The sequence below is a fragment of the Carcharhinus amblyrhynchos genome, chromosome 1, assembly GCF_965287045.1.
Source record: "Carcharhinus amblyrhynchos chromosome 1, sCarAmb.v2.hapA, whole genome shotgun sequence".
Taxonomy (NCBI): Eukaryota; Metazoa; Chordata; class Chondrichthyes; order Carcharhiniformes; family Carcharhinidae; genus Carcharhinus; species Carcharhinus amblyrhynchos.
In genome coordinates this window covers 2,533,445-2,556,590 of record NC_137324.1, presented here as the reverse complement: position 1 = coordinate 2,556,590, position 23,146 = coordinate 2,533,445, and the positions used below count along the sequence as shown (strand labels likewise).

Genomic DNA, 23,146 nt, shown 5'->3' with positions numbered 1-23,146 from the left:
AGCCCAGATTAAACATTCACTTCAATGCAAGAGGGCTGACAGGCAAGGCAGATGAACTCAGGGCATGGATGGGTACGTGGGACTGGGATATTATAGCAATTACTGAAACATGACTAAGGGAGGGAGAGGACTGGCAGCTCAATGTTCCAGGGTACAGATGCGATAGGAAAGATAGAACAGGAGGTAAGAGAGGAGGGAGAGCTGCACTTTCAATTGGGGAAAACTTCACGGCAGTACGGAGAGGAGATATTTCTGAGAGATGGCCCACTGGGTAGAACTGAGAAATAAGAAGGGGGAGGGAATTCGGGGGAGGGAATAGTGATGGGGAGACTGGGACCGAGGAGGTTCACTCCCAGGTAGGGAAGGACTGCAGGCAGTATGGGGGGGAGGTTAGACAGGGGGTGGAGAAGGGAAATGCCCAGACTGAGGGGCTGAAGTGTGTCTATTTTAACGCCAGGAGTGTAGTGAACAAAGTAGATGAGCTTAGGGCATGGATTGCTGCTTGGGAATGTGATGTGGTGGCCATTACAGAGACTTGGATGTCTCAGGGACAGGACTGGGTACTTCACGGCAGTACGGAGAGGAGATATTTCCCAAACATCGACTGGAATATCCCTAGGGTAAGGGGTTTGGATGGGGAGGAGTTTGTTAGGTGTGTTCAGGAAGGTTTCCTGACACAGTACGTGGATAAGCCTACGAGGGGAGAGGCTGTACTTGACCTGGTACTGGCGAATGAACCAGGGCAGGTGATGGATCTCTCGGTAGGAGAGCATCTTGGGAATGGTGACCATAATTCTATCTCCTTCACAATTGCATTGGAACGAGATAGGATCAGGCAGGCTAGGAAGGTGTTTGTCTGGAGTAAGGGGAAATACGAAGACATCAGGCAGATAATTGGACAAATAAATTGGAAGGAGGCGTTCTTAGGGAAAAGTACCGAAGGAAGGTGGCGGATATTCAAGGAATGTTTGTCTGGAGCTCTGCACGACAACGTTCCGATGAGACAAGGAGGTTTTGGTAGGTCGCAGGAGCCGTGGTGCACGAAGGCTGTGGTGAACCTGGTCAGGAAGAAAAGAAAGGTGTGTAAAAGGTTCAGAGAGCTAGGAGATGTTAAGGATCTAGAGGAGTATAAGGCTTGTAGAAAGGAGCTTAAAAAGGAAATTAGGAGAGCCAGAAGGGGACATGAGAAGGCCTTGGCGGGTAAGATTAAGGAGAATCCCAAGGCCTTCTATAAATATGTGAAGAGTAAAAGGATGAGAAGAGAAGGGATAGGACCTATAAAAGGTGAAGGGGGAAAGGTCTGTGTGGAACCAGAAGAAATGGCAGAGGTGTTCAATGAGTACTTTGCCTCGGTATTCACGGTGGAAACTGATCTGGGTTTAAAAGCACCTACCTCCGTGTCTCGGCCTCATTGTTCCTGTGGAGCAGAGTCGAGAGGCAGCAATTTTTGGGCGTGCGAGGAGGCAAAAACAAGGTATATTTTTCTGTTTATTCCGTTTAACTTTTTATTTTTAGTGCTAAGTCGTGAGTTTCGGCGGTTTTTTTTAAAATTAGTTAGAAACCGGAAATCATCACTAGGACGCTTACCGGTAGTTGTAGTTTTTTTTTCTCGGGCCCCTAACCCTATAAATTAGTGCAGAGAGGATACCCGATCCTCTACACTGGTAGAGAATCCCACCCTCCTACTTCCTCTAACCTAATTATAAGTGTGAGGGAAGTTTTTTTTTTATATTTTTACTTTTCTGCTGGTAATTGATTCAGGGATGGCAGTTCAGGCTGTAAGCTGCATCTCCTGTGGGATGTATGTGGTGAGGGACTCCCACAGTGTTTCAGGTGATTTTACTTGTAGGAAGTGTGTTAGATTGCAGTTTCTGGAGGAGCGTGTAAAGGAGCTGGAGGTGGAATTAGAGGAGCTCCGTATAATTTGGGAAGTGGAGGAGGACATAGATAGGAGTTATAAGGAGATAGTCACTCCTAGGAATAAGTCTTGGGTCACTGCCAGGAAGAGGGGCAAAAAGCAGTTGGGGGGACAATCCCCTGGGGCTGTTCCCCTCCAAAATAGGTTTTCTGTCCTGGAGGCTACAGTTGAGGAGAAATCAACTGGGGATAGCCAAAGGGAGCAGGTCTCTGGGGGTGAGCCTATTGTAAAAGCTCAGGTGGTTAGGGGATGTAAAAGATTGGGCCTCGTGATTGGGGACTCCACAGTTAGGGGGACGGATAGGAGAGTCAGAGGTAATGGTAGGGACTCAGGGCTGGTGTGTTGCCTACCAGGGGCTGGGGTCCAGGATGTATCGGACAGAGTATTCAGGACTCTTAGGGGAGAGGGAGATCAACCCCAAGTTATAGTTCATGTGGGGACACATGACATAGGGAGGCTAAGGGAAGGGGATATTAAGCAAAGATTTATGGAGTTGGGGTGGAAACTAAAGGCGAAGTCAGAAAGAGTAGTTATATCTGGACTCTTGCCTGTGCCACGGGATAGTTTAGAGAGGAATAGGGAGAGGGAAAGTTTGAACTCGTGGCTGAGGGGATGGTGCAGGAGGGAAGGGTTCAGGTTCTTGAGCAATTGGGGCTCATTCTGGGGAAGGTGGGACCTCTATAAGAGTGATGGTCTACACCTGAATCAGAGGGGAACAAATATCCTGGGGGGAAAATTTGCAAAAGCGATGCAGGGAGGTTTAAACTGATTCGGAGGGGGGGAGGGATAGTGAGGAATGGGGGTGAAAGTGAGGGGGGCATAGTTGGGGAATGCAAGGCACGGCATAGTGGGGGTGGGGCAGAGCAGGGTTTGAAATGCGTATACTTTAATGCGAGGAGTATTCGCAATAAAGTGGATGAACTTGCAGCGTGGATCAGTACCTGGGACTTTGATGTTGTGGCCATTTCTGAGACATGGATAGAGCAGGGTCAGGAATGGTTGTTGCAGGTCCCGGGGTACAAATGCTTCAGTCGGAGTAGAGAAGGAGGTAGAAGGGGGGGTGGGGTAGCATTGTTAGTCAAGGATTGTATCACAGTGTCGGAGAGGAAGTTTGATGAGGACTTGTCTGTTGAGGTAGTATGGGCGGAGATTAGAAATAGGAGAGGAGAGGTCACCCTGTTGGGAGTCTTTTATAGACCTCCTAAAAGTTCTAGAGAGGTTGAGGAAAGGATTGCGGAGACAATCCTGGTTAGGAGTGAAAGTAATAGGGTAATTGTTATGGGGGACTTTAACTTTACGAATATTGATTGGAGTTGCTATAGTTCTAGCTCGCTAGAGGGGTCAGTGTTTGTACAAAGCGTGCAGGAAGGTTTTTTGACTCAGTATGTAGACAGGCCAACTAGAGGTGAGGCTATATTGGATTTGGTGCTGGGAAATGAGCCAGACCAGGTGTTAGACTTGGAAGTTGGTGTGCATTTTGGTGATAGTGACCACAATTCGGTTACGTTCACCTTAGTGATGGGAAGAGATAGGCATGAACCTCGGGTCAGCAATTTTAGCTGGGGTAAGGGCGATTATGAGGCTATCAGGAGTGAATTAGGAAGCATGGATTGGATTAGGGGATTACAGGGACTGGGAACGTCTGAAATGTGGAGTTTTTTCAAGGAGCAGCTACTGCGAGTCCTTGATAGGTATGTCCCTGTCAGGCATGGTGGATTTGGTAGATCTAGGGAACCGTGGTGCACTAAAAGAGTTGAGTCGATGGTTAAAAAGAAAAAGGAGGCTTATGTTCGGATGAGATTGGAGGGCTCAGATAGTGCACTAGAAAGCTTTAGATTGGCTAGGAGGGAGTTGAAGAGTGAGTTGAGAAGGGCTAAAAGAGGACATGAGAAGACTTTGGCTGATAGGATTAAGGAGAATCCTAAGGCGTTCTATAGGTATGTCAAGAACAGAAGGTTGGTTAGGGCAAGATTAGGGCCAGTTACAGACAGCAGGGGGAAGTTGTGTGTGGAACCGGAGGAGATTGGAGAGGTATTGAACCAATATTTCTCTTCGGTGTTCACGCAGGGGGACATGAATATAGCTGAGGAGGACATTGGGTTGCAGGGGTGTAAAATAGACAGTATTACGGTTGATAAAGGGGATGTGCTGGAAATTCTTGAGGGGCTGAAAATAGATAAGTCCCCTGGTCCGGATGGGATCTACCCTAGGATTCTCTGGGAGGCTAGAGAGGTGATTGCAGAGCCTCTGGCTCAGATCTTCAGGTCGTCATTGGTCTCTGGTGTAGTCCCGGAGGATTGGAGGATAGCGAATGTTGTCCCATTGTTTAAGAAGGGGAACAGAGACTTTGCCGGGAATTATAGACCGGTGAGTCTTACTTCTGTTGTGGGCAAGGTTTTAGAAAAAATTATTAGGGATAGGATTTATAGTTATTTGGAGTGTAATGAATTGATTAGAAATAGTCAGCATGGTTTTGTAGCGGGAAGGTCGTGCCTTACTAACCTTATTGAGTTTTTTGAGAAGGTGACCAAAGAGGTGGATGGGGGCAAGGCAGTTGACGTGGTATACATGGATTTTAGTAAGGCGTTCGATAAGGTTCACCATGGTAGGCTTCTGCAGAAAATGCAGATGTATGGGATTGTGGGTAATCTAGGAAGTTGGATCAGGAATTGGCTATCAGATAGGAGACAGAGGGTGGTGGTGGATGGTAAATATTCATCATGGAGTACAGTTACGAGTGGTGTGCCTCAGGGATCTGTTTTGGGGCCACTGTTGTTTGTAATTTTTATTAATGATCTGGATGAGGGTATAGTTGGGTGGATTAGTAAATTTGCTGATGACACCAAAGTTGGAGGTGTGGTAGATTGTGAGGAAGGGTGTCATAGTCTGCAGGGAGACTTAGATAGGTTGCAGAGCTGGGCCGCGAGGTGGCGGATGGAGTTTAATGCGGAGAAGTGTGAGGTAATTCACTTTGGTAGGAATAACAGATGTGTCGAGTATAGGGCTAACGGGAGGACTTTGAATAGTGTGGATGAACAGAGGGATCTAGGTGTGTGTGTACATAGATCCCTGAAAGTTGGGAATCAAGTAGATAAGGTTGTTAAGAAGGCGTACGGTGTCTTGGCGTTTATTGGTAGGGGGATTGAATTTAGGAGTCGCAGTGTAATGTTGCAACTGTACACTACTCTAGTGCGGCCGCACTTGGAGTACTGTGTGCAGTTCTGGTCCCCGCATTACAAGAAGGATGTGGAGGCGTTGGAGAGGGTGCAGAGGAGGTTTACTAGGATGTTGCCTGGTATGGTGGGGAGGTCCTATGAGGAGAGACTGAGGGATTTAGGGTTGTTTTCGTTGGAAAGAAGGCGGCTAAGAGGGGATCTTATTGAAACATATAAGATGATTAGAGGTTTAGATAGGGTGGATAGTGATAGCCTTTTTCCTCGGATGGAGAAAGCTAGCACGAGGGGGCATGGCTTTAAATTAAGGGGGGGTAGCTACAGGACGGATGTCAGGGGTAGGTTCTTTACCCAGCGGGTGGTGAGGGATTGGAATGCCCTGCCTGCTGCAGTTGTAAATGGGCCTAGTTTGGGGGCGTTTAAGAGATCTCTGGATAGGTTTATGGACGAAAAGGGATTGGTATAGGCTAGTGGGTCATTGTTTTTGTAACTGGTCGGCGCAACATCGTGGGCCGAAGGGCCTGTTCTGCGCTGTAATGTTCTATGTTCTATGTTCTATGTTCTATTTTGCTACAGATTTGCAGCAGATGGGAAAGATTGAGTATGTGGATATTAAGGAAGAGGATGAACATAGAACATAGAACATAGAACATTACAGCGCAGAACAGGCCCTTCGGCCCACGATGTTGCGCCGACCAGTTACAAAAACAATGACCCACTAGCCTATACCAATCCCTTTTCGTCCATAAACCTATCCAGAGATCTCTTAAACGCCCCCAAACTAGACGCATCTACAACTGCAGCAGGCAGGGCATTCCAATCCCTCACCACCCGCTGGGTAAAGAACCTACCCCTGACATCCGTCCTGTAGCTACCCCCCCTTAATTTAAAGTCATGCCCCCTCGTGCTAGCTTTCTCCATCCGAGGAAAAAGGCTATCACTATCCACCCTATCTAAACCTCTAATCATCTTATATGTTTCAATAAGATCCCCTCTTAGCCGCCTTCTTCCCAACGAAAACAACCCTAGATCCCTCAGTCTCTCCTCATAGGACCTCCCCACCATACCAGGCAACATCCTAGTAAACCTCCTCTGCACCCTCTCCAACGCCTCCACATCCTTCTTGTAATGCGGGGACCAGAACTGCACACAGTACTCCAAGTGCGGCCGCACTAGAGTAGTGTACAGTTGCAACGTTACACTGCGACTCCTAAATTCAATCCCCCTACCAATAAACGCCAAGACACCGTACGCCTTCTTGACAACCTTATCTACTTGATTCCCAACTTTCAGGGATCTATGTACACACACACCTAGATCCCTCTGTTCATCCACACTATTCAAAGTCCTCCCGTTAGCCCTATACTCGACACATCTGTTGCTCCTACCAAAGTGAATTACCTCACACTTCTCCGCATTAAATTCCATCCGCCACCTCTCGGCCCAGCTCTGCAACCTATCTAAGTCTCCCTGCAGACTATGACACCCTTCCTCACAATCTACCACACCTCCAACTTTGGTGTCATCAGCAAATTTACTAATCCACCCAACTATACCCTCATCCAGATCATTAATAAAAATTACAAACAACAGTGGCCCCAAAACAGATCCCTGAGGCACACCACTCGTAACTGTGTTAAACATAGAACATAGAACATAGAACATTACAGCGCAGAACAGGCCCTTCGGCCCACGATGTTGCGCCAACCAGTTTTTGTAAAAAAAAACACTGACCCACTAATCTAAACCAATCCCTTTTCGTCCATAAACCTATCCACAAATCTCTTAAACGCCCCCAAACTAGGCGCATTTACAACCGCAGCAGGCAGGGCATTCCAATCCCTCACCACCCTCTGGGTAAAGAACCTACCCCTGACATCCGTCCTGTAGCTACCCCCACTTAATTTAAAGCCATGCCCCCTCGTGCTAGCTTTCTCCATCAGAGGAAAAAGGCTATCACTATCCACCCTATCTAAACCTCTAATCATCTTATATGTTCCAATAAGATCCCCTCTTAGCCTCCTTCTTTCCAGTGAAAACAACCCCAAATCCCTCAGTCTCTCCTCATAGGACCTCCCCTCCATACCAGGCAACATCCTGGTAAACCTCCTCTGCACCCTCTCCAAAGCCTCCACGTCCTTCCTGTAATGTGGGGACCAGAACTGCACACAGTACTCCAAGTGCGGCCGCACCAGAGTAGTGTACAGTTGCAACATGACGCTGCGACTCCTAAATTCAATCCCCCTACCAATAAACGCCAAGACACCGTATGCCTTCTTAACAACCTTATCTACTTGATTCCCAACTTTCAGGGATCTATGTACACATACACCTAGATCCCTCTGCTCCTCCACACTATTCAAAGTCCTCCCGTTAGCCCTATACTCAACACATCTGTTATTCCTACTGAAATGAATTACCTCACACTTCTCCGCATTAAACTCCATCCGCCACCTCGCGGCCCAGCTCTGCAACCTGTCTAAGTCACCCTGCAAACTATGACACCCTCCCTCACAATCTACCACACCACCGACTTTGGTGTCATCAGCAAACTTACTAATCCACCCAACTATACCCTCATCCAGATCATTAATAAAAATTACAAACAGCAGTGGCCCCAAAACAGATCCCTGAGGCACACCATTAGAACTTTTGAATTCTATCAAGATAGATAAGTCGCCGGGACCAGATGGGATGTACCCCAGGTTGCTGTGGGAGGTGAGGGAAGTGATTGCAGAGCCCCTGGCGATGATCTTTGCATCGTCGATGGAGACAGGAGAGGTTCCGGAAGATTGGAGGATTGCGGATGTGGTTCCTATTTTCAAGAAAGGGAACAGAGATAGCCCAGGAAATTACCGACCGGTGAGTCTGACCTCAGTGGTTGGTAAGCTGATGGAGAGGCTTCTGAGAGACAAGATTTACGAGCATTTGGAGAGGTTTGACATGATCAGAAATAGTCAGCATGGTTTTGTCAAGGGCAGGTCGTGCCTTACGAGCCTAGTTGAGTTCTTCGAAAATGTGACTGAACACATTGACGAAGGAAGAGCGGGGGATGTGGTTTACATGGACTTCAGCAAGACGTTTGATAAGGTCCCCCATGCAAGACTTCTTGAGAAGGTGGGAGGGCATGGGATCCAAGGGCCTTTGGCCTTGTGGATCCAGAACTGGCTTGCCTGCAGAAGGCAGAGAGTGGTTGTGGATGGGTCTTTTTCTGCATGGAGGTCAGTCACCAGTGGAATGCCCCAGGGATCTGTTCTAGGACCCTTGCTGTTTGTCATTTTCATAAATGACCTGGATGAGGAAGGGGAGGGATGGGTTAGTAAGTTCGCCGATGACATGAAGGTTGGTGGTGTTGTGGATAGTCTGGAGGGATGTCAGAAGTTGCAGCGTGACATAGATAGGATGCAAGACTGGGTGGAGAAGTGGCAGATGGACTTCAACGCGGATAAATGTGTAGTGGTCCATTTTGGCAGGACCAATGGGATGAAGGAGTACAATATCAAGGGTAGGAGTCTTAGTAGTGTTGAAGAGCAGAAGGACCTTGGGGTCCGGGTCCACAGGACTCTTAAATCAGCCTCGCAGGTGGAGGATGTGGTCAAGAAGGTGTATAGTGTACTGGCCTTCATTAATCGAGGGATTGAGTTTAGGAGTCGGGAGGTAATGCTGCAACTTTATAAGACCCTTGTCAGGTCTCATTTGGAGTATTGTGCGCAGTTCTGGTCGCCTCACTATAGGAAAGACGTAGAAGCTATTGAAAGGGTACAGAGGAGATTTACAAGGATGTTGCCTGGACTGGGAGGCATGCCTTATGAAGTTAGGTTGAGGGAGCTGGGTCTCTTTTCCCTGGAGAGACGTAGGTTGAGAGGCGACCTGATAGAAGTTTATAAAATGTTGAGAGGAATAGATAGGGTGGATTCTCAGAGGCTATTTCCCCAGGTTGAAATGGTCGCTACGAGAGGACACAGGTTTAAGGTGCGGGGAGGAAAGTACAGAAGTGATGTTAGGGGTAAGTTTTTCACTCAGAGGGTGGTGAGTGAATGGAATCGGCTGCCGTCAGTGGTGGTGGAGGCGAACTCGCTGGGGTCTTTTAAAAGACTTCTGGATGAGTATATGGGATTTAGTGGGATTGGGGGTTATAGATAGGTCTATGGATTGGTAGGTGTTGATGTGATTGGCGCAACTCGTGGGCCGAAGGGCCTGTTTGTGCTGTAGTGTTCTATGTTCTATGAAATCACTTTGATAGAGTTGTACTATAGGCACCCAAATAATCAGTGGGAAATTGAGGAGCAAATATGTAGGGAGATTACAACTAGCTCCAAGAAAAATAAGGTGGTAATATTAGGTGGTTTTAACTTTCCCAACATTGACTGGGACAGTCATAGTATTAGAGGCTTGGATGGAGAGAAATTTATTGAATGTATTCAGAAGGAAATTCTCATTCAGTATGTGGATGGCCCAACTAGAGAGGGGGCAAAACTTGACCTCCTCTTGGGAAATAAGGAAGGGCAGGTGACAGAAGTGACCAGTGACCAGTGACCATAATTCTATTAGTTTTAAGATAGCTATGGAGAATGATAGGTCTGTCCCAAAAGTTAAAATTCTAAATTAGGAGAAGGCCAATTTTGATGGTATCAGGCAGGAACTTGCAAAAGTTAATTGGGGGAGCCTGTGGGAAGGCAAAGCGACGTCTGGTAAATAGCAGGCTTTCAAAAGTGTGTTAACCAGGGTTCAGGGTAAACATAGTCCTCTTAGAGCGAAGGGCAAGGCTGGCAGAAGTCGGGAACCCTGGATGACTTGGGATATTGAGGCTCTGGTCAAGAAGAAGAAAGAGGCACATGACATGCATGGACAGCTGGGATCAAATGAATCTCTTGAAGTGCATAGGGGGTGTAGGAATAGAGTTAAGAGAGAAATCAGGAAGGTAAAAAGGGACGTAAGATTGCTTTGGTGGATAAGGCAAAGTAGAATCCAAAGAGATTTTACAAATATATAAAGGGCAAAAGAGTAACAAGGGAGAGAGTAGGGCCTCTTAAGGATCAACAAAGTCATCTATGTTTGGATCCACAAGATATGGGTGAGATCCTAAATGAATATTTCTCATCAGTATTTACTGTTGAGAAAGGCAAGGATGTTAGGAAACTTGGAGAAATAAATATTGATGTCTTGTGGAGTGTACATATTACAGAGAAAGAGGTGCTGGAAGTCTTAAAGTGCATCAAGGTAGATAAAACCCCAGGACCTGATGAAGTTTATCCCAGGACACTGTGGGAGGCGAGGGAGGAAATTGCAGGTCCCCTAGCCGAGATATTTGAATCATCGATTGTCACGGATGAGGTGCCTGAAGATTGGAGACTGGCAAATGTTGTGCCTTTGTTTAAAAAGGGCTGCAGGGAAAAGCCTGGGAAATACAGGCCAGTGAGCCTCACATCTGTGGTGGGTAAATTCATATCTGTGGTGGGTAAATTTTGACAGACAGGACCTACAGGCATTTAGAGACACAAGGACTGATTAGGGACAGTCAGCATGGCTTTGTAAGTAGAAAACCATGTCTCACAAATTTGATTGAGTTTTTTGAAGGGGTGACCAAGAAGGTGGATGAGGGAAGTGCAGTTGTCTACATGGAAGGTTGTTGCATAAGGTTAAATCTCACAGGATTTAGATGTGTATTTTAGACAGTGAGGAAGCTTATCAAAAATTGCAGCAGGATCTTGATCAGCTGGGGAAGTGGACCATGAAATGGCAAATGAGATCAGAACAGATAAGTGTGAGGTGTTGCAGTTTGGAAAGTCAAATCAAGATAGGACTTCATGGTGAATGGTAGAACAGAGGGATCTTGGAGATCATAGAACATAGAACATAGAACATTACAGCGCAGAACAGGCCCTTCGGCCCACGATGTTGCGCCGACCAGTTAAAAAAACAATGACCCACTAGCCTATACCAATCCCTTTTCTTCCATAAACCTATCCAGAGATCTCTTAAACGCCCCCAAACTAGACGCATTTACAACTGCAGCAGGCAGGGCATTCCAATCCCTCACCACCCTCTGGGTAAAGAACCTACCCCTGACATCCGTCCTGTAGCTACCCCCCCTTAATTTAAAGCCATGCCCCCTCGTGCTAGCTTTCTCCATCCGAGGAAAAAGGCTATCACTATCCACCCTATCTAAACCTCTAATCATCTTATATGTTTCAATAAGATCCCCTCTTAGCCGCCTTCTTTCCAACGAAAACAACCCTAAATCCCTCAGTCTCTCCTCATAGGACCTCCCCACCATACCAGGCACCATCCTAGTAAACCTCCTCTGCACCCTCTCCAACGCCTCCACATCCTTCTTGTAATGCGGGGACCAGAACTGCACACAGTACTCCAAGTGCGGCCGCACTAGAGTAGTGTACAGTTGCAACATTACACTGCGACTCCTAAATTCAATCCCCCTACCAATAAACGCCAATACACCGTACGCCTTCTTAACAACCTTATCTACTTGATTCCCAACTTTCAGGGATCTATGTACACACACACCTAGATCCCTCTGTTCATCCACACTATTCAAAGTCCTCCCGTTAGCCCTATACTCGACACATCTGTTGCTCCTACCAAAGTGAATTACCTCACACTTCTCCGCATTAAATTCCATCCGCCACCTCTCGGCCCAGCTCTGCAACCTATCTAAGTCTCCCTGCAGACTATGACACCCTTCCTCACAATCTACCACACCTCCAACTTTGGTGTCATCAGCAAATTTACTAATCCACCCAACTATACCCTCATCCAGATCATTAATAAAAATTACAAACAACAGTGGCCCCAAAACAGATCCCTGAGGCACACCACTCGTAACTGTACTCCATGATGAATATTTACCATCAACCACCACCCTCTGTCTCCTATCTGATAGCCAATTCCTGATCCAACTTCCTAGATTACCCACAATCCCATACATCTGCATTTTCTGCAGAAGCCTACCATGGTGAACCTTATCGAACGCCTTACTAAAATCAGGAGCATGTTTCTCTAAAGGTGGAGTCTGAAGTAAATAGGGAATGAAAGAAGGCTTTTGGCATGCTGACCTTTATCAGTCAGGGCATTGAGTACAGAAGTTGGAAAAGGATGTTGGTGAGGCAGCACCTGCGGTATTGTGTTCAGCTTTGGTTGACACGCTCGAAGAAAGATGTTATTAAACTGTGGAGAGGGCAGAAGAGATTTAAGAACATAAGAACATAAGAACATAAGAAAAATAGGAGCAGGAGTAGGCCATCTAGCCCTTCGAGCCTGCCCCGCCATTCAATAAGATCATGGCTGATCTGTCGTGGCTCAGTTCCACTTTCCCGCCCTCTCCCCATAACCCTTAATCCCTTCTCTTATCAAAAACCCATCAACCCGCTTCTTAAAAATATTTAGCGAGGCAGCCTCCACCACTTCAACGGGCAGAGAATTCCAGAGATTCACCACCCTTTGAGTGAAGAAGTTCCTCCTCAACTCCGTTCTAAACCGCCTCCCCTTTATCTTGAGGCTGTGCCCCCTAGTCCTACTGTCTTTTTTGAGCGGGAAGAGTCTCTCCACCTCTATCCTATCCATCCCATTCATCATCTTATACGTCTCAATGAGATCTCCCCTCATTCTTCTAAACTCTAACGAGTACAAGCCTAGTTTATTCAGCCTCTCCTCATAGCTCAATCCCCTCAACTCCGGTATCAGCCTAGTAAACCTCCTCTGCACTCCCTCCAGGGCCAAAATATCCTTGCGCAGGTGCGGCGCCCAAAACTGCACACAGTACTCCAGCTGCGGCCTCACCAATGCCCTATACAGCTGCAGCAAGACCTCCCTACTTTTATATTCAATCCCCCTCGCTATGAAGGCCAGCATCCCATTCGCCTTCCTGACCACCTGCTGCACCTGCAAGCTGGGTTTTTGCGACTCATGCACAAGGACCCCGAGGTCCCTCTGCACCGTCACCTGCTGCAGTTTTTCGCCACGTAAGTAATAGTCCTTCCTACCATTCTTCCTACCAAAGTGGACCACCTCACACTTGCCAACATTAAATTCCATTTGCCATTTCCTGGCCCATTCGCCCAGCCTATCTAGATCCTTCTGCAGACTCTCCACACCCTCCGCACAATTTGCCTTTCCCCCAATCTTGGTGTCATCAGCAAATTTCGACACCCTACACTCGGTTCCCTCCTCCAGATCATCTATATAAATGGTAAAAAGCTGAGGCCCCAGCACCGACCCCTGGGGCACTCCACTAGTCACCAACCGCCAATCCGAATAGCACCCATTGACCCCCACTCTCTGCCTCCTATTTGACAACCAATCCTCTATCCACGCTAACACCCTACCCCCAACTCCATGTCCCCTGACCTTCTGCAATAACCTCTTATGAGGTACTTTGTCAAACGCCTTCTGAAAATCCAGAAAGACCACATCCACCGGCTCTCCTCTATCCACCGCCCGAGACACATCCTCATAGAACTCCAGTAAATTTGTCAGACACAACTTCCCCTTAATGAAACCGTGTTGCGTCTGCTCTATCAAGCAATTCCCTTCAAGATGCCTCGCAATTTCCTCCTTAATGACGGATTCTAACATTTTACCTACCACAGACGTTAAACTAACCGGCCTATAATTCCCCGCCTTTTGCCTGGCACCCTTCTTAAACAACGGCGTAACATTAGCCGTTTTCCAATCTTCCGGCACTTCCCCGGAATCCAGCGACGTCTGGAAAATAACCACCAAGGCATCCACTATCACCTCCGCCATTTCTTTCAGGACCCTCGGATGCATTCCATCCGGTCCTGGGGACTTGTCCACAATCAGCCCCTCCAGTCTGTCGAGCACCGCCTCTCTAGTAACAGTAATGTCATTAAGACCCTCCAGTCCTACCACCTTTCCATCGCTAACACCCGGCAAATTATTCACGTCCTCCTCCGTGAAGACAGAAACAAAAAAGTTATTCAATACCTTAGCCATATCCCCATCCCCTACCACTAGGTCCCCTTTCTCATCCTCTAAAGGACCAACGTTCACCTTAGCCAGCCTCTTCCTTTTTATATATTTATAAAAACTCTTGCTATCCTTTTTTATATTAAGCGCTAGTCCAGCTTCATAGTTTCTCCTACCCTTCTTTATGAACTTCTTTCTCAATCTTTGTTGACATTTAAACCTCTCCCAATCCTCTTCTCGCCCACTACTCTTAGCTACTCTAAACGCCTTCGCTTTTAATTTAACACTTTCCTTCACCTCCTTCGTTATCCACGGCTTATTAGGTTAACTTAGATGGGCATTTTGGTTGGCATGGACCAGTTTGGGCTGAAATCTATTTGGTCTCTCTTCATAGTCCAACCCCCTCATCTCCAGTATCAGCCTAGTGAACCTCCTCTGCACTCCCTCCAAGGCCAATATATCCTTTCTTAAATAAGGGGACCAAAACTGCACACAGTACTCCAGTTGCGGCCTCACCAGTGCCCTGTACAGCTGCAGCAAGACCTCCCTGCTTTTATATTCTATCCCCCTCGCTATAAAGGCCAACATCCCATTCGCCTTCTTGATCACCTGCTGCACCTGCAGGCTGGGTTTTTGTGATTCGTGCACAAGGACCCCCAGGTCCCTCTGCACCGTAGCATGCTGCAGCTTTTCACCCTTTAAATAATAATCCCTCCTACTATTATTTCTACCAAAGTGGATAACCTCACATTTGCTAACATTATACTCCATCTGCCAGATCCTCGCCCACTCACTCAGCCTATCCAGATCCCTCTGCAGACTTTCCGCGTCTTTTCCACTCATCTTTGTGTCATCAGCAAATTTTGTCACCCTGCACTCAGCCCCCTCCTCCAGATCATCTATATAAATGGTAAATAGCTGAGGCCCCAGCACCGATCCCTGCGGCACTCCACTAGTCACCAACCGCCAATCCGAATAGCACCCATTGATACCAACTCTCTGCTTCCTATTAGACAACCATTCCTCTATCCACGCTAACACCTTACCCCCAACTCCATGTCCCCTAACCTTCTGCAGCAACCTTTTATGAGGCACCTTATCGAATGCCTTCTGGAAATCTAGAAACACCACATCCACTGGTTCCTTTCTGTCTACCGCACTAGTCACATCTTCATAGCAATCCAATAAAATCGTCAAACACGACTTCCCCTTCTATGATTCTATGATTGTATGAATACAAAGAACAAAGAACAACCCAGCACGGGAAACAGGCCCTTCGGCCCAACAAGCCTGCGCCGCCGCATCACCCTACACCTATTCTACCCTGCATGTCTACAAATAGAACCCCTGACTTAGTCAGATTCAGGGGAGAATAGTGTCAATTTGGTAAAACCAATTAGCCTAAGAGCACATCTTTGGGGTGTGGGAGGAAACCGGAGCACCCGGAGGAAACCCACGCAACCACAGGGAGAATGCACAAACTCCCACAGACACGGGCCCAAATCCATGTATCTGCACAGCCAGCAGTGCTAGTCACTGAGCTGTTGCGGCGCCCGTCTACCGGTCCAGGATCAAGCACACACACCGACACGAAGTACTAGGCCACTCCCGGAACCTCCAAGAGCAGCCCACGCACGACCCACCGTGTGCATGCCCCTCGTTTGACAACGAGGTGGACCTCCACCTGCGGAATAAAAAGACAAAAACGTTAATCACAAGCCTGCCTTTCCGGTGTCTCCCGAGATTCTAACCCTTATTTAATAGCCCCTACCATAACCCTCCATCCTCGTTTCACTCATGTGTCTATCTAACTGAACCTTAAACGAGTCCAACGTTCCTGCCTCCACCACCCTACTCGGTAGCGCGTTCCATACCCCCACAACTCTCTGCGTAAAGAACCTTCCTCTCACATCCAAATTATACCTCTCCCCCCTCACCCTTAAATCATGACCTCTTGTATTTGTACCCAATCTAGGGAGCAGTCTCTCACTATTAACTCTATCTATTCCCTTCAGTATCTTATATACCTCTATCATGTCCCCCCTCAATCTCCGTCTTTCCAAGGAGAACAGTCCCAGTTTCTCCAACCTTTCCTCGTAACCCAGCCCCTCCATGCCAGGCAACATCCTGGTAAACCTCCTCTGCACCCTTTCCAGAGACTCCACGTCCTTCCGGTAGTAAGGTGACCAGAACTGGACGCAGTACTCCAAATGCGGTCTAACCAATGTTCCATACAACTGAAGCATTAGACGGCAGCTTTTATACTCTATACCCCTTCCTATAAAGGCTAGCATTCCATAAGCCTTCCTAACAACCTTCTCCACTTGTGTCGCAACCTTCATGGATTTGTGAACCTGCACTCCCAGGTCCCTCTGTATTTCTATACTCCTAATCGGCCTACCTTTAATCACATAACTCCTCTCTGCATTATTCCTTCCAAAATGCATCACCTCGCATTTGTCAGGATTAAATTCCATCTGCCACCTATCTGCCCAATGCACCAACCTATCTATATCCTGTTGTATCACCTGACAATCCACTTCAGTACCCGCCAACCCTGCTATCTTGGTGTCATCAGCAAACTTGCTGATCACACCACCCACACTCTCTTCCAAGTCATTTATGTAGACTACAGAGAGGAGAGGTCCCAGTACTGAGCCCTGCGGCACACCACTGGTCACTGGCCTCCAGCCCGAAAAGGTCCCCTCCACAACTACCCTCTGTCTCCTGTTACCCAGCCAGTTCTCAATCCACCTAGCTACCTGACCTCGTATCCCATGCGCCTTAACCTTTTCTACCAGCCTACCATGAGGGACTTTGTCAAACGCCTTACTGAAATCCATATAGATGACATCAATGGCTCGCCCATCGTCAACCGTTTTTGTCACCTCCTCAAAGAATTCTACCAGATTCGTAAGGCAAGACCTCCCCCGAGCAAAGCCATGTTGCGTATCCCTAATCAGATCGCAACGCTCCAAATACTCATACATCCTATCCCTAAGAATTTTTTCCAATAATTTTCCTACCACCGATGTCAAACTCACTGGTCTATAATTACCAGGGTTATCCCTACTACCTTTTTTAAACAGCGGTACCACATTAGCTACTCTCCAGTCTTCTGGGACCTCACCTGTGTCCAAAGAAGAGACAAAGATTTGCATCAGAGGCCCAGCAATTTCATCTTTCACCTCCCGAAGCAGCCTGGGATAAATACCATCAGGCTCCGGAGCTTTATCAGTTTTTATGCTACCTAAAAACCTGAGCACTTCCTCCCTCGTAATGGATATTTCCTTCCACTGATCTACAGCTCCCTCCAAGACACTACACGACACCAAACCCCTCTCCTTCGTGAATACTGACGCAAAGTATTCATTCAGGATCTCCCCCATTCCCTCAGACTCGATACATAACTCCCCTCCTTTGTCCTGAAGAGGACCAATTTTCCCTCTAACCACCCTCTTGTTCCTAATATGAGTAAAATGCCTTTGGATTATCCTTAATCCTATCTGCCAAAGCCATTTCATGCCCTCTTTTCGCCCTTCTAACTCCCCTTTTTAGCTCCCTCCTGCTCTCTCTATATTCCTCCAGCACACTCTCCGTTCCCAGTTGTTTCGACTTAACATACGCCTCTCTCTTCTTCCTGACCAAGTCTTCGATACCCGCTGTAATCCACGGCTCTCTAATCCTGCCTTTCCCATCCTTCCTCTTTACCGGCACATGCTTTTCCTGCAACATTATCAGTTTGTCCTTGAAAGCCTCCCACTTACCAACCGTGGACTTGCCAGCTAACAACCCCTCCCAATCAGTGTCCTTCAGCTCCCTCCTAATCCGGCTATAGCTCGCCTTCCCCCAGTTCAGCACCCTCCCCTTCGGACAGCACTCATCCCTTTCCATTTTTATCCTAAAGTAGACAGACTTCTTGTCACCGTAAGCCACATGTTCGCCTACTGCAACCTCAACCACCTGCCCTGGCTCATTACCCAACACTAAATCCAGTATAGCTCCCTCCCTAGTCAGGCTAGTTACATACTGCTCCAAGGACCCTTCCAACACACATTTTACAAACTCCTCTCCCTCCGTACCCCCAGCTCTAGGCACCTTCCAATCCACTCCAGGAAGATTAAAGTCACCCACTACAACCACCTTATTCTTTCTGCACCTATCTAAAATGCCTCTGCAAATACCTTCCTCCACTGACCTCAGGCTGTTGGGTGGCCTATAGTATACCCCTAGCATCGTAATCTCTCCCTTTTTATTCCTCAACTCCACCCACGGCAACTCAATCCCTAACTCCTCCATATTGTCCTCCCTCTGCACTACTGTGATGTGCTCCTTTACTAACAGCGCCACCCCACCACCTCTCTTCAACCCTCCTCTGTCACACCTAAAACACTTATACCCAGGAACATTCAGCTGCCAGTCCTGCCCTTCCTTTAACCACGTCTCCGTTACAGCCACCACATCTAAATTCCTCACAAACACCAAGGCCCTAAGCTCATCCGTCTTACCCGTCACACTCCTCGCATTTCCTACTGGCTTTAGAAACTGTTCATCAGTAAATTCATAAATTAATTTTATTTTTGTAATGACTTCAAATGAGACACAGGAGAATGGGTTCTGGGAGTATGAGCTCCCTGATTGAGGTCAACAATCGCCTGCCCAATCAATCTCATCTATACATAAAAATGGGAGTATCAACTCTACTGACTGTACCAGAAGCACTCTGAGTGAATAGAGTTTGTAAATAAAGGGAATTTAGTGAAGGGATAATAGCCTTTGAGGAATTATTTCAGCTTTTACATAAGAACATAAGAACATAAGAAATAGGAGCAGGAGTAGGCCATTTAGCTCCTCGAGCCTGCCCCGCCATTCAATAAGATCATGGCTGATCTGTCGTGGCTCAGTTCCACATTCCCGCCCTCTCCCCATAACCCTTAATCCCCTCTCTTATCAAAAACCCATCAACCCGCGTCTTAAAAATATATTTCTGCTTATTCAATTTTGTCCATTGAATTCTGACATTTTAAACACTGATGTATGAATCAAGTGCCTGGTGAACTTCATTTTTAAAGCTTGAAATCACATCGACTTGCTATTGCATCATCAACAATGACGCTCCAATTATATAAAGTAAATGTCTGTGTAGAGTTTGAACGTTCTCCCCATATCTGCATGGGTTTCTTCGCTCTGGTTTCCTCCCACATTCTGAAAGACATGCTGGTTAGATACATTGACCCAAACAGGCGCTGGATTGTGGTGACGAGGGAAACATTAACCTCATTGCAGTGTTAATAATATAAGCCTGACTTGCGGCTAATAAATAAAAAAAAGTAATGTCCGTGTGAACATTGCACATTTCCCCGTGTTTGCACGAATTCTACCCGGGTGCTCTGGTTTCTCCCACTTCCCAAGATGTGCAACTAAGGTAGATTATCTATGGTAAATACGCAGGGTGATGGGGATAGGGTTGGGGAGATGGTCTGTCAGAGAGTTGTTCAGACTTGATGGGCTGAATGGTTTCCTTCTTCACTGTAGCAATTCTATGATGAGCGTATTGAACCCACCTTTTTGTTCCAGGGTTTGTGCTATTTGTTATTCTCTTTGAAATTTGGCACTCTTACACCTGTTTTGATGAGTGCAAGAAGTAAAGCTTTGACAACTAATGCGTTCCTGAAATTCTTTGATGTCTTGAAGTCCTCTTTTTCCAATCATCCCAATGTTTAGCCCATTGCAAACCTTCAGTGCTTTTTGAATGGTTCTGGGAATAGCAGTGTAAAATTCATGCTTACCCCAAGCTCTGGATTTCCATTTGCATAATTAATTTGGCTTGTGGATTGTGATCAGTGTTCATTGCTTGTAACCTTTAACTCTGTCTCAGCTTGGATCTGTTGCACTTTGCTCCAAGTTCTCAGGTTAGTCTTCAATCCATTCCTTTCATCCTTCTTTCAAAGATCTGTCGGCTTGTCACGTCTGGAATTTTTTGGGCATAAATCATCCAGCTCCAGCTGCTGTTAGAATCGTCATGGGTGGGGTGGATAATTTGATGGATGAGCAAAAAGTCCATTAACCATGGGTAGGAATTTCAGGAGCTTGGGCAGATGGGGCCAGAACCAATCACTCTGAGTGATTTTCTGGCTCTTTTGAATCACTATCACCTGTTACATCTTGTGTTTAGTTTTGAGGTGTGATTCTCCTGAGTTAGTCTCATTTCCTCAAGTTTGTTTAAGCCTTATGTACATATCTATGTATGTCTTTGAACTCTGCATGAGATTATACTTCTGTTTCCCTCCAGACCTCTGTCAGTATGTACTGTGTCATAACACCACAATTACATCAGGATCCTGTACTCCTGGCATTAATATTTTACTCGACAGGAATGAGTTATTCAACATGTAATGACTGACTTTCTATTCAGTAAGGTATACGTGCTTTCTCTCTTTCTGTCCTCCAGTGCTGTGGTTGTTTTCAGCAATCAAACGTATGTCATTGAACATCTAGAAGGGGATAAAATTGGCCACCACTTGTTATACAGACCTGAAGATCTCAATTCAGAACTGATTAGCTGTGCCATCCCTGAGTCCAACCAGATTACTCACATTCAGTATTCAATGAGGGTAAGTAATGAGCACAGCCACTAGCTGACTAAAAGCAACAAATGATCAATACATAGAAACTGTAACCCACAACTTCATCACTCAGTCCAACCAGCCTATTTTGGGACTTATCCTCCATTTGAGCAAAATGTTTAAATCACATTTACCCGCCTTGCTCCCATTTCCATTTCTCTAATCTATCTTTCTGATCTATACTTGATGTTAACATAGCTTCTGCTTCAACCACCAACTCTGCAAGTAAATCCCAATGTCTCACAATGCTCTGTGTGAAGAAAGTTCTTCTGTTTTAAACCTGACTATAGCTGAAGCTTTTGAAGGTGCTGAAGCTTTTCTTTTTGCACCTATCAGGGCAAATTAACAATACCCAATTTCAAAAGAAGCAACAAATAGAGCAAAGCCATTGTTTAAATTTTAAAAAAGGCATATTGACTCTGGTCACAGAAAAGAAATTTGTCCAGGCATTGCACCTTTTCATTGAAGACAAAATTTGGGAACATTGGAAACCCACGCAGACACAAGGAGAATGTGCAAACTCCATGCAGATAGTCACCCGAGATCGGAATTGACCTTCTTTACTCCCTCTTTAAAATATTCACATTCTTCCTGCAGTGTGGCACCCAAGATTGGATAGAGGCTGAATAGTATTTTATAATGGTTCATCACAATTTCCATGATTTTCAGCTCTATTTTTCCATTTACAAAACCAAAGACAGGTCTTTCTAAACTTGCCCTGTCAACTTCAATTGTTTGTGCATTATTTATCTACTAAAATGTATCATTACATCATTACCTTAGAACATAGAACATTACAGCGCCGTACAGGCTCTTTGGCCCTTGATGTTGCACCAATCTATGAAAACTAATCTAAAGCCCATCTAACCTACACTGTTCCAATATCATCCAATTAACGGACACTTCATCTTCAAATTTTCTGCTAATGCCACTAGCCTGTTTGTATATTCTCTTGTCCTCCATAACTACCTTCCTTCTGATTAGCATCATCTGTAACTTTTGGGATTTTGTCCTTTACGTCCAAGTCAAGGTAATTAATTTTTCTTTTTCAGGAGTAATTGCAATGTTTAAGTACTTATGCCAGTTACTGTAACCATAAGCAATAGTTTTTGCAATTGGATTTCCTTGTTAACTGATGGATGAATGGAATGATTAAGAGTAAAGTCCCAATCTTTTCCAAACTGGCTGCTTCATTAGAAGAGTGCCTGGATGTGTCATAAATCTTGCTGGTGTCCACCTTCAGATCCACTGCCCCCTTGCTAGGATCAAATGTGTCTTCCATCATTTTAGACTTCATGTACTTAGAGGGATGATATCTCCAATCTCCAGAAAAGGCTGATGATCCCCTTTGGACTTGGTGTGTTGGACACTAGGGGGGTGCGCAAAGAGGTAAGTTCTGTGCTCAGATGCCCCCTGTTGCTGCCAGGCTTCAAGGATCCTGGGTGTTTCGGTGTTTAGTGGGGCTTGGGCTGGGGGCAAGAGGTTAACCATCGCTCTCTTTCCTCCACCCCCTTCTCCCCCCTCACCTCCCAGCTCCTGGGTGTGTCATGGCTGGACCCTCATAGCCCTGGGAAAAATAGTCAATTGCTTACCTTCACACTCCAGCCACAAATTGATCTTCCTCTCAGCTTTCTCCAATGAACAATGAGAGTGACTTGCAGGTGAGTGGCTTTTATATATTGAAAAAGACCCTTCCCAGGTCACCCCACGGCCCACTCCTACTTTTCTGTTAAAGTAACTTGTAAAAGTAAACTCGCCATAGTTGCCTCATACTTGATCTCGACTCGTTTTCTGTTATGTCAAAAGTTACTTCTGCAGTGTCACCGCACTAGTGAGTGTCGTTAGAGGACCCTGAATCATAGAAACCTTACAGTGCAGAAAGAGGCCATTTGCCCCAACCACAATCCCACCCAGGCCCTCCCCTCATATCCCTACATATTCACCCGCTAATCCCTCTAACCAATGCATCTCAGGACTCTAAGGGGCAATTTTTAGCATGGCCAATCAACCTAACCTGTACATCTTTGGACTGTGGGAGGAAACCGGAGGAAACCCACACAGACACGAGGAGAATGTGCAAACTCCACACAGACAGTGACCTGAGCTGGGAATCGAAACCAGGTCCCTGGAGCTATGAAGCAGCAGTGCTAACCACTGTGCTACCGTGTCACCTCAGAAGTATGTTCCTCAGTCAGCCTACCTGCTGTATGCCAGGGTAACCAGGCCCGGACCCATTTCATACTCCTTTAATCAGCGTTGGTTCTTTCCCAGATTGTTTTTTCAAATCTTGGTTCTCAGCTTTAAGGGTTTTGTTTTCGGTCTTAAGTCCCATATTTTTTACTTCTAACCTTCCTAACTCCTGCTTTTTATATTCCAACTGCTCATGTACTGCTTTCAGTTGGTTCTTTGCATTGGTCAGATTGCAGTCGTGTTGAGAGTTCTTTATGATTCATTCCGTTGTCGGATCCGGCCCATCTTATGCA

The 23,146-nt window shown here is 46.3% G+C and overlaps 1 protein-coding gene across 1 annotated transcript in view; it reads left to right on the top strand.

Moving 5' to 3' along the window:
- The window catches only part of LOC145348472 (zinc metalloproteinase-disintegrin-like protein H4 subunit A), a 564,739-nt gene that overhangs the window by 145,660 nt on the left and 395,933 nt on the right, over positions 1-23,146 (top strand). The window contains exon 6 of the mRNA XM_080196661.1: positions 20,489-20,651. Coding sequence (XP_080052787.1) covers positions 20,489-20,651 — 163 coding nt within the window. The remainder of the gene's footprint in view (positions 1-20,488; positions 20,652-23,146) is intronic.